General features: G+C 41.7%; 1 protein-coding gene across 2 annotated transcripts in view; it reads left to right on the top strand.

Moving 5' to 3' along the window:
* CDH8 (cadherin 8) overlaps window positions 1–12,209 on the top strand; it is a 473,060-nt gene that overhangs the window by 362,440 nt on the left and 98,411 nt on the right. For both annotated transcript variants that reach the window (XM_073582889.1, XM_073582899.1), the window contains exon 8: window positions 2,392–2,528. In XM_073582889.1, coding sequence (XP_073438990.1) covers window positions 2,392–2,528 — 137 coding nt within the window. The remainder of the gene's footprint in view (window positions 1–2,391; window positions 2,529–12,209) is intronic.

The raw sequence follows: 12,209 nt of genomic DNA, 5'->3' as shown, positions 1-12,209 counted from the left end.
ACTTCAGGGCCTTTTTCTATCAGACATGTTGTACATTTTTTGCGTGATTGCAGACAGCAGCTTTTCTTTCCTGTCCTTTCTAGTTAGTGAGGGCCCCATCGTTTGCTCAGCCTATCTTTCTTTCTATCTGTTTTTGTGCTTTCATCTTGTTTCACCGACAATACATGTTGGGGGCTGTCTATTGCTTTGGGGTCTGCTCTGGGGCAGCTTAGATTTTCCCTTTCTTTAGACTTATTTAGTTCTCCGGCTGTGACGAGGCGTCTAGGACCACCGTAGGCATGCTCCACGGCTACTGCTAGTTGTTGTGGATAGGATAAGGGGTCTGCAATCTGCTAGTTACCAACCTCTCCGGTTTTCTGGGCTTAGCTTGCTTTTTGTTTTTTCCTCCTCGGTCACTCATTCATAACAAACCACTGAGCGAAGCCTGCTCACTTATATGCTCCCAGCAAGTAATCCCAGATTCCCAATCATCATCGTCAGGTGGCAAACTTCCATCAAACTGGCCAGCTTCACTACCCCAGTAACCACCAGAGGGAGCCCTGGCTCAGAAGTCCGATCCAGAGAATTCACAACACAAAGGCTATGCGCTACAGCCAATACATTCCTTGCACCAGCCAAGATTGTTAACCGGTTAGATGCCGCTGGCAAATTTTGACAGTGTCATTAAAAGCGCAGCGGCGTGTCTTACTATTAGTGCCTCAGTGACGTGATCGTGGCTTTCTTCTGTTGAAGACCTCTGTGCTTGTCATTACGGAGCTTCCTTAAAACCCAGCCTGCGGCCGGCTTTCAAAGGAGATTGTGATTTTTACCGTAGCATTGCTGTATATAGCACAAGCAATCAGACAATTGCAACTTCCGGTCCCCTAAGGGGACTAACAAATTCAATGGAAAGTTAATAAAATGTTACATTTTTTTATAAAAGTTCAAATCACCCCAATTTTGCCACATTAAAAATATAAATAACAAAATTTAAAATAGAAGTGTGGTATTGACATGTTCAGAAAAGTCATATTTATCAAAATATTATAATAATAAACATTGTAAACAGAAAAAATTCAAGAGCACCAAAATTAAATTTTTTGGTCTCCGGAAACAAAGGATAGAAGCAAGGGCTCTGGAAAGTGTCGATCCCTAATTTATCTAATTTCTTTCCTGTTTGCATTTCTGGATCCAGGGACGGGATCCAGCAGGTCTCCACCAATGGCTGCTGGATCCACCACGGGATTCAGCAGCCATTGGAAAATACATAATTTCCTTTCCCAATGTTGGGCCTGGAACAGCATCACTCATCCAGGTGAGCGAATCAGCCACTAAAATTTATGTTATCCCATTTGACCTGCGCAAGGTGCCCTTTCTGTTTCACACCCTTTTTTCATTATTTGGTCTTCGCAATACCGCAATAAATGCTGTAACTCTCCCTTTCCAATGGAAACTGGAAACCTCTACTTGGTCCTATTGACCAGCACTGCCATTGACCAGCCAGTAGGACATAAATAAAATACATTAAAATACACTTGCTGTATTTCGGCTTAGCAGATGAGGAGGCCATTCCTCTTGCACCCATAGAAGCTGGATAGAAAATCTGAAGATAATCCTACCCTTCCACTGCTGGTGGTATGGTGCAAGGGTGATCAGCAGAAGAGGTGCTTATGTAAATGAAAAATTCATCTTAAATGTCTTGTAACTGGAGTTGAGCGAATTTGTTGGAGTTTGGTCCCCAAATCTGAATTTGCCATAATCGTACCATATTGGTTCCCTATTCGTGCCGAATGTATGTTTGTTGATCGGTTCCAAACATTTGGTAAATTCTACTCCCATTGACTCTAATGACGTTCAGCTTTGTTCGAAGAATATTGCAAAAACAGTATTCGATGCCGATCGTATTCAGAGCCGAATCTGAGCAAATTCGCTCAACTCTTCTTTTAACATAAAACAGATTCTAGAATTGTAACCAATCATCCAGGAGAACTTGGAAATCCTTTTCTTGCTTTATAATATGAATTAACTGAAATAATCTACCAATAAATCACAGCTTTAAATATTATACCACCGAGAGGCCAGTGTAATTAATTTGCATGGCATGCAGCCGGTTTGATATATTGTATCACGATAATTGTCGTAGAATGCATATTTATAGCTTGATTAATAATAGGTTTTAAACGTGTCATCAGCCAAACTTGAATCCGGCTCATAATTTCCTTATTGACGATGCCTATTTATCACGCCGCAGTTGATTTACCGAGTGTTTGTGAAACATGTAATATATGGTGCCACAGAGTAAATAGCTGATGTTACTGTGGAAATCTACTAATGCTATTAGTGATATAAACCAAATAAACAATGTCCCACTATTTGTTTTTTTCATCATTTATGTGCTTTTTTAATTTCAAGGTTTTCTATCGATCGGCATACGGACCTGGATCGTCAATTTAACATCAATGCGGATGATGGCAAAATAACGTTGGCTACGGCACTGGACAGAGAGACGACTATGTGGCACAATATCACAGTGGTGGCTACAGAAACCAGTAAGTTTGCCAATTTTTGAAGGAATGTATTAGAGCTCATGTAGCAATAATGTCCATTGTTCGACATGTTTGGTTCACCGTGAAGCTTCCAAATATTTGCCCTATTCAAGAGTAGTTTAATGAGCGGTTATCGGTTGGTCACAACTTGGTCTGGGTTGGGTTGAGGCTTGTATGCCGAAAAAGTAGAGTTGAGCGATTTAACATAATGTGCTGCATTATGATAATGTTGGGTTTCCGATAGGATTTCAAACAGTTGGTTGGATGAACAGTTAAATTAGTGTTTAAAAAAAAGGTCATATACACTCATGTATCTAGTGTATGGTTTGAAGAATGAATTTGTGTGTCAACATTAACATTACGGTAGAACCCTCGGGTGCAGAAGTAGCAGCTGCACCTAAGCCCTGGTGGTGGAAAGGTTCCAAGGGTGCCATCAGTATTATTAATAACAAATTTAGGTGATGGTTCTGTTATAGATTTTGCAATGGGGCCCAGGAGCTTTACATTCTGATAATGCACTCTTCTCATCCAGCTGTGGTCCTTTTATAACCTAGATTCTGAACCGATAGCATACATATTTAAAGAATGACATGCCATGTCTCTATTTGGTACTCACAAAGGGCCGAATTCATCAGTTGTGTCTTTTTTATAAGTTACTTTTTTTCTGGTGTAACCCGTTGACACTGTTGTAAACACAAATCCCATAAATATCGTATGGAACAAAGAAGAGATCCCTAATGTGATAAAATCATTTTATTGAAAAAATTCTAAAAATAGCAAAAGCATAATACCGTTTAACAGGGGATGCCAAAGATTCTCAAATAATCATGAGGAGGGATACAGCGAATTTAAATACCAAAAAGACAACAGCATGAGTATAACAATCACATTGCAATTATGTATAGGTGCACACTTCCTAGCCTGTGCTATCAAATGTCTCATGCTGTGTCATGAAATATACCTGACAAGGAATATCCCTCCATCCAATAATGTGTAGCTGAATCCACAGAGAGAGCTAATGGCATGTAAACTACAAAGCCGTGTGAAATAACACGGACGCTATGTAAAGAACAAACACCAATATCATATGCCAAAACAAGCGCTCAAAACCGGATTTGACTAAAAGTAATTACCTGTGTGTAGTGGTGATACGGCGTCCCCTCACCCGACGCACGTTTCGCTTCCTGCTTCTTCAACAAGCCGAGGAAGGGGAGAGGTGAATTAGCCCTGCCCATCGGACCGTGGCTATTTCCATACATCTCCACCAAGATAAAAAATAAATTTATGCATCAAAGGTGCGGGGTCGGGGGGAATCAAAAGTCCTAATGCATGGAGACTGAATATTCAAGGAGGAATCAGGAGAAATAGCTGTCATTCTAAATATTAATTTCTGGCACACTATATTTAAGGGTATACTATTTTCAACAATGAAGTCTGTGGACAAGGTCTTCAAACCGAGGACATTTCTCTGACGCTGAAGTCTGTTTTTTTCTGTGGTTACATATGGATGTGAAATCCAGATGATATAGAAACAAGACAGAAGAAGATTCAATGCTTTCAAAATGTGGTGCTGGAGAAGGATGCTATAATAATAATAATAATACATTTTATTTCTAAAGCGCCGACATATTTCGCAGCATTTTACATTTCAGAGGGGATTTGTACAGTCAATAGACATTACAGTATAACAATAATCGCATAGATCATTAACAGATACCAAGAGGAATGAGGGCCCTGCTCGCAAGCTTACAGTATATGAGGAAAGAGGTAGACATGAAAGGTGGGTAGTAACGGTTGCCCTGATTGTATGGACCAACCATAATGTTAAGTGTGTAACAGTACAGACACAGAGGGCTAATGGATGCATCAAGCATGTGGGAACATGATGCAGGGAACCTGGTTATGGTAAAACTTTTGGCTATGCCACACAGGGATAGATTAGGTTAATGTGTTGAGGCGATAGACCAGTCTGAATAAATGCATTTTCAGGGCACGCTTAAAATTGTGGGGATTGAGGACTAATCGTATTGACCTGGGAAGTGCATTCCAAAGAATTGGCACAGCACGTGTAAAGTCTTGGAGACGGGAGTGGGAGGTTCTGATTATTGAGGATGCTAACCTTAGGTCATCAGCAGAACGGAGGGCGTGGGTAGGGTGGTATACTGAAACAAGGAAGGAGATGTAGGGTGGTGCTGAGCCATGGAGGGCTTTGTGGGTGAGGGTAATAAGTTTATACTGAATTCTGGAGTGGATGGGTAGCCAGTGTAATGACTGGCACAAGGTAGAGGCATCGGTGTAATGATTGGTGAGGAATATGATCCTGGCTGCAGTATTCAAGACAGATTGGAGAGGGGATAGTTTGGTAAGAGGGAGACTGATTAGAAGAGAGTTACAATAGTCGAGACGAGAATGAATAAGAGAAACAGTAAGAGTTTTTGCAGAGTCAAAAGTAAGAAAAGGTCGAATTCTAGAAATGTTTTTGAGGTGCAGGTGACAAGAGCGAGCCAGTGAACAAATGTTGGGGGCAAAGGAAAGCTCGGAGTCAAGTATGACCCCAAGACAGCGGGCATGTTGCAGGGGAGTAATAGTGGAACCACACACAGAAATGGCAATGTCGGGTATAGGTACATTAGTAGCGGGAGGAAACACAAGGAGTTCAGTCTTTGACAGGTTCAGTTTCAGATATAGTGAGGACATGATGTTAGACACAGCGTTTAGACAATCGCTGGTGTTTTCTAGAAAGGCTGGCGTGATGTCAGGAGAAGATGCGTATAATTGGGTGTCATCAGCATAGAGATGGTACTGGAAACCAAATCTACTGATTGTTTGACCAATAGGGGCAGTGTACAAGGAGAAGAGGAGGGGGCCTAGAACCGATCCTTGAGGAACCCCAACAGTAAGGGGAAGGTGAGAGGAGGAGGAAACGACAAATGATACAGTAAATGAGCGGTCAGAGAGATACAGTAGGAGGAGAACCAGGAGAGAACAGTATCCTTGAGGCCAATGGAACGGAGCATAGTGAGGAGGAGGAGCTGATGATCCACAGTGTCGAATGCTGCAGAGAGATCCAAGAGAATTAGCATGGAGTAATGACCATTTGATTTAGCTGTTAGTAGATCATTAGAGACTTTAGTGAGGGCAGTTTCAGTAGAGTGTAAAGAGCGGAAACCGGATTGGAGAGGGTCGAGAAGAGAGTTATCAAAGAGATAGCAGATAAGACGGGCGTGGACCAGGCGTTCCAGGAGTTTAGAGATGAAGGGAAGATTAGAGACAGGTCTATAGTTAGCGGCACAGTTTTGGTCGAGAGATGTTTTTTTAAGTAATGGATGTATGATGGCATGCTTAAATGAGGAGGGAAAGATACCAGAAGAGAGAGAGGTTAAATATTTTAGTTAGGTGAGTGGTGACAGCAGGGGAAAGGGACTGGAGGAGATGTGACGGAAATGGGTCACTGGTGCAAGTGGTTGGGCGAGAAGATGCAAGGAGCCTGCTTACTTCTTCTTCTGTGACTGGTTCAAAATCAGAGAGTGAGCGGGTAGGCGGGGGTTCCATGAGTCCGGAGCCAGAAAAGGTGGACGCAATCGCGTCCTGGCCCACCCCCAGGACCAAGAAACAGGTGAAGTCCTTCTTGGGCACTGCAGGATACTATAGGCGGTTTGTACAAGACTATAGTGCCCTTGCAAAACCCTTGACTGACCTCACCAAGCAGAGGCTACCCCAAACAGTCAACTGGACAGATGACTGTGAGGCGGCCTTCCAAGCTTTGAAAGCAGCCCTGTGCAGCTCTCCAGTGTTGAGAGCAGTCGACAGCAGTCGCCTGTTTCTGGTACAGACCGACGCCAGCGAGTTTGGCTTCAGTGCTGTGCTCAGCCAGGTCGACTCGGGGAACCAGGAGCACCCTGTGTTGTACCTAAGTCGGAAACTTTTGCCGAGGGAAGTGGCATACTCGACCATCGAGAAGGAGTTTCTGGCCATGGTGTGGGCACTGCAATGTTTGCAGCCCTACCTGTATGGGCGCACCTTCACAGTGGTAACCGACCACAACACTCTGAGCTGGTTGCACACAGTGTCCGAAACCAATGGAAGGTTGCTCCGTTGGAGCCTTGCTCTTCAACAGTACGACTTTAATGTACAACACAAAAAGGGCAGCGAACATGGTAATGCCGATGGATTGTCCCGCCGGGGAGAACCCGCTGAGGTGCGCATGGCTGATTGCCATCAGGTAATGCCTCCGTAGCACCCTCTAAAAGGGGGAGGTGTAATGTAAAATGTCTGTAAGGTATGATGTTTTCTGTTGGAACCTTCCAGAATCTCCCCTTTCCTTCTAAGGACATTGTAGACTGTCAGCTGCAGCATTCCCCTCACCTCCCCACCTCTGCCTGCTGGTAACAGGAAACCGGGCATTTCCTCTCAAAGCCTTCTCCTTCCCCCATCCACCCCTAGCACAGCTAAATGGAAAGGATGTCCCTTTGTTCTGAAACCACAAGGTTTGAATACAGGTATAGGAAATATTAAAGAAGCCTAGCGGGTGCTTCGTTCATGACAGAGATATAAAACCCACATTTCTGCGAAGGGCACGAGGCCACCTTTCTAATTCCTAATTTTCACAGTTATAACCTCTCCAGAAACTGAGATATGGATTGCTCCCAAATGGAGTGTCCTAGTTATGGCAAGTTTGATGTTGTCTTGTGGGTTCGTTGAACTACAACCAATGATCCCATATATGTGTCTGTGCAAACTTCCCTCTTGAAGATATGGCTATTATAAAGTTTTAGTAAAGAATCATAACTTAGAGAAAGGGGGGTTGGACCTCCCCAGACCGCCCATGTCGTGAGGTCACAGACCCTGGGCTATAAAGGTATTCCCTACCAAATTCCAGTCAGTAGGAGCTACAGAGTCCGTGCTGACAAGACGTGCAGATGAGTGGAGACGTGTGGCTCCGCCTTCTCCCCCCAGGTCTGCCTGATACCGACTAAGCACATGTGAGTATTACTTTCTGTCTTTTTAATCCCTTTATGTTATATTTGTATTGTACATATTTGAGGTCTCAATTTATAGCAACTTTTATCTATGTAATCACTGCCCTTTTGGGAATAAATGATAAAATCTATTAGCTCTGTCTCCATGCTCTAAGAAATGAACAATGCACCCTTTTTAGATAATGGCTACTAATTTGGGGTTTGTCACGGACCCTCTTAATTAACTCTGTGATTAAGTAAAGCGTGACTGGTGGCAGCGTGCTGTCTGCTGTTGGTTAGGCTAGCTGGCAGTACAGACGGGTCTTACATGCTGAATGAGGGGCTGCGGCCACAGCATTGATAATTCCCTTACTGCAGTAGTCTAAGTGCCCGTACACAACATGCAGCCCATCCGGCGACTACTTATTCTAGATGCAGTTCCCTGACTGACCTGAGGGTAAGGGGGGGCGCCGGAGAGCTGCGAGTTCCAAAGTGGAACTGAGAAAGTGGGATATACATAAATCCCCGCAGTTTTTGGAAGGTGGTTAGCAGTGGTGGGGCATCCAAAATACCCCCCTGTGGTAAATTGTTAGAGCGAGATTAGCTTGCTGTATATTTTGGTCACATGGTGTCAGTGGTGGGATAACTAAGATAAGCCCCCACTGTGCCTGTGATGCTATGAATACTATAAATCAGGGTTCACCAACTCCAGTCCTCAAGGCCCACCAACAGGTCATGTTTTCAGGATTTCCTTAGTATTGCCCAGATGATAATTGCATCACCTGTACAATACAAGGGAAATCCTGAAAACATGACTTGTTGGTGGGCCTTGGGGACTGGAGTTGGGGAACCCTGCTATAGATAGACAAGAACAAGACAAGTAATTTTAGAGCAAATCAAGCCATACATGTCACTGGAAGCAAGACTCACCAAGCTACGACTTGCCCACTTTGGACAACTCGTATGAAGAGAGCAATCACTGGATGGTAGGAAGAATAGAAGGAACATGGTGAAGAGGAACCAGGAACCTGATGGCTTGATAATATCAAAATAATGGAGGAGAAGACACTGTTGGACTTGTAGGCTTGTACAAGATCGATCTTCCTACAGATCGTTCATCCATCAAGTCATCATGGCTCGAGATGCTGAGCCAAAGTCAGTTAGAAAGTTAATATATATCTTCAATGGAGCTGGTTATAGGAAATTTGCCCTTTAGGGTGCCAACACTCTAGAGGGGAAAAGATTTTGCAAAAAAATATGTTTAATACCTATATATGCAGGGTCTATCCAGTCAAGGTGATGAAGATGCTATAGCGTCTAGTCAAGGTGACGATGCCTTAGGTCAAGGCTATATGACTTGAGTAATATTTTTGAGGACATGGCTCATGATGATAATGTTTCCTTTTCTTATGGACAATCACGTGTAAAGAACCCCGATAGAACCATATTTAATTTGCATCCAATTGATGACCCTATAGTTGCCTTCACATGAACTTTTTTTTTTTAAAAGTCTCGGCAAAAGTGCACTGCTTTGCCGAGATTTCGAGATCGCGGTAAAAAAAAGGTCCTGTGGATGTAGCCAAAGTCAGCTCTTTAATTCCTGAAACCAACAGATCATAAACCTCAGGATATGTTTATATATGTTAATTAATTTCTATGTTAATTATATCTTGTTTACAGTGTCTTTACTTTTAGATAAACAGGCCCAATTGTTTTTCGACTTCCCGCTTACAAAATATGCAACATCATTTGTTTTGTTTACCGCGATACATGAGTGTTTCTCTGGAATTGACCTATTGATACACTCACTGATTATCCAACAATTTCCGTTGGTGGAACAGCAAAGGATAGAGCGCCTTTTATTACTACAACTATGGTATTGTTGAAGGTGAAAGTGATAGTTAATTAGGTTCCAGGCGACTTTCTAGGCTATGATTTTAATTGGCACCACAAGAAAGCGTTATGCATACATACATGATCGTTTTATAGAAAAAAAAAAAAATCTACCAGACGGCTTATTTATTTATTTATTTTTTACTTTTTAATTAGAAGTTGTCCAATTAAAAACTCCAATTATGGAGGATTACATGGCGGTCCTTTCTTCGAAAGTCCTAAAAAAAATCATTATTGAAAAATGAAAATGTGAGGTTTATGGACAACTTAGTAGCGATGCGCTCTATTTTCATTGGGGGTTTCCATTAGTAATATGACTATGCGTTTTAATTTACAGCCATGATAACACGTATGATTGCCTTTTCCTGTAATTAGAACAAGATGGTAATTTTTGAGATTCTATAAACCCACTAAGAAAATCAATACAATCCAATTATGTGAAGAAGTAGTCAGATCATTAGAAGAGTCACCTCTAGCAATGTGCTGCTTAGACAAATTAGCCCCTGTCTATATTTTCGCGTAGACCAGGCATCCACTTCTACATTGAACTTCTTGTCAAGAAAAGGCAAAAAAATAAAATATCAGTAAAACTTTGTCTGGAAGTTGTAATTGGCTTTTCGAAATATGTTTTTGGTGTCATTTTGAAACATAATTAAGAAAAAAAAATATATTAAAATAAAGTGCAAGTGAAAGCGCCTGTAAAATAATTTCTGCTGTGTTAGAATTTTCTTTGTTGGAATTGTTGGTTGTTCAAGATCATAATCATGTAAAAAAAATGAAGTTAGTTACTTAGTTAATAGATTTGAAAATATCGATACAGATCCATCAAGTAATTCTACCATGTTAAACGAAAGGATGGCAAAACCAACACTGAGACAGATGTCAATTTTCTCATGTTAAAGGGAATGTCACCTGGTCTTTGATATCTCATCTGAGAGCAGCATGACGTAGAGGCGGACACTCTGATTCAAGTGATATGTCACTTACTGGGCTGCTTGCTGTCATTTTTTATAAAATCCCTGTTTTCTCTGCTGCAGATTTAGCAGTTCTCTGAGTGCTGAGCTCTAGATAACCTTGCCCACACCACTGATTGGTGCCTATGCACAGGGTAAAGAGAAAGCTGCCAATCAGTGGTGTGGCTGAGTTATGCAGAGCTCATGAATATGGAGGAGTACCTAGTAGCAGGTTAACTAGTCCTCTAATGGGAGAAGTGGAGGAAGGGAGGTGGAGTTCAACTATCTAGGTAATAATAATATTACCTGGATGACCATGCTTAACTCCACCTCCACTCATGAATATGGAGGACTACCTAGCAGCAGATTAGCTAGTCCTGTAATGGGAGGGGAGGTGGAGTTCAGCACGACCATCCAGGTAATATTGGATGGTCGTGCTGAACTCCACCTCCCCTCTTCCACCGCAATCACCAGCTGGACTAGCACCCTCCAGAATTATAATAACCGGGACTTCTCATCATACGGCATGGTAAGTTGAACTCACTCTTCATTCTCTTTAGTACTCTAATGATAATCTCCTTCTGATAAAACACTGATTTTATAAAAAGTACACCAAGCAGCCAAGTAAAGGACATCATAGGAATCAGGGTCTCTGCCTCTAAAATATGCTTCTTTCAAGATAGGTGGCAAATGCCTGGTGACACATTCCCCTTAAAGGGAACATGTCAGCAGATTTGTGTACCCCAAACAAATGTTGTCTATGTTAAGTCTCTGTAATGCAGAATAATATAATATTAGTAATCTGTGTTTCCCTTTCAAAGGAATCTCTTGTCCGATTTTTTATGCTTATGAGCCACAAATACAAGGGACTTAACCTTGCACATACAGCTCTCAAGTCTCATCCCTTTTTCCGTCAGACTTTTCTGAGTGACCTGCTGTCCTAAGCACGATCTCGCGCAAGTTCCGTCTTACCCAGGGCTGCGCATGCGCAGTAAGATTGATCAGCCCCCAGGATTAATGGCTTATTGGCTTATGCTCAAGATCTCAGATGGGGGAGTAAATCATAAGTATTTCCCAACAGAGGATCACAAAGTCATGCTTGTTTTCAATGTCATGTTGTGACACTCACCTCTGGATATATCGAATCGGTAGGATAGGCAAGAAAGAATAAATCTTACCAATTACTTCTCAGCTCACCATGAGCCCCTTAAGCCGAGAGGAAAAGTAGCGATGGCCACATTTCTAAGAATATATTGCCATAATTTTAATTGCTAGACAGCATATCTTTAGCAGCTAAGCTTTCTCGCATTCCTCAAGGTCAAAATGAATGAACGAGAAATGAATGAACAATAGACAAAGAAGATATTACATTATTTCTATCTTGGAATTTTATGAAATGTAGTAACAAAATCACGCTCTTGGAGCTTTGTCAAATGTGTATTGATAGCTCCAAATCAAAATTCACATTGGATTTCTTATCATGCTCCTGACTTCTATCTGAATTTTCATAAAACAGGATTTAGATGTGCACCCAATGTTGCCATTAATTAATTGCCACTAGGACTACTGGTATAGTCATTCTGACTACTTGCACTTTTTATTTCTCTTCTGTGACTACATTTTTCGGAATTCCGGCTTGAGACTCGGTGACTTTTCCTCAAACAGGATGTGAAAAAAGATTTTGTGACAATAAATAATTTTGGTGAAAAAATTGTGCGTTTTTTTCAAAATTTACCTTTAACTACTAAAGGTAGTCATTTTGACTACCTGCTATATTTTGCTGTCCTTTTGTCACTAAATGTTACTGTAAAGTTTTGTGCATAATTTTTTCAGTGTCTCTTATTTACCCTGATGTTCATATAGATGTAGTTAAATTCAGA

This window comes from Dendrobates tinctorius, unplaced genomic scaffold, assembly GCF_039654945.1.
Source record: "Dendrobates tinctorius isolate UK_male_01 unplaced genomic scaffold, ASM3965494v1 ptg000009l, whole genome shotgun sequence".
Classification (NCBI taxonomy): Eukaryota; Metazoa; Chordata; class Amphibia; order Anura; family Dendrobatidae; genus Dendrobates; species Dendrobates tinctorius.
Note: the sequence above shows the minus strand (reverse complement) of the source record. Positions and strands in the feature narration are given on the sequence as shown.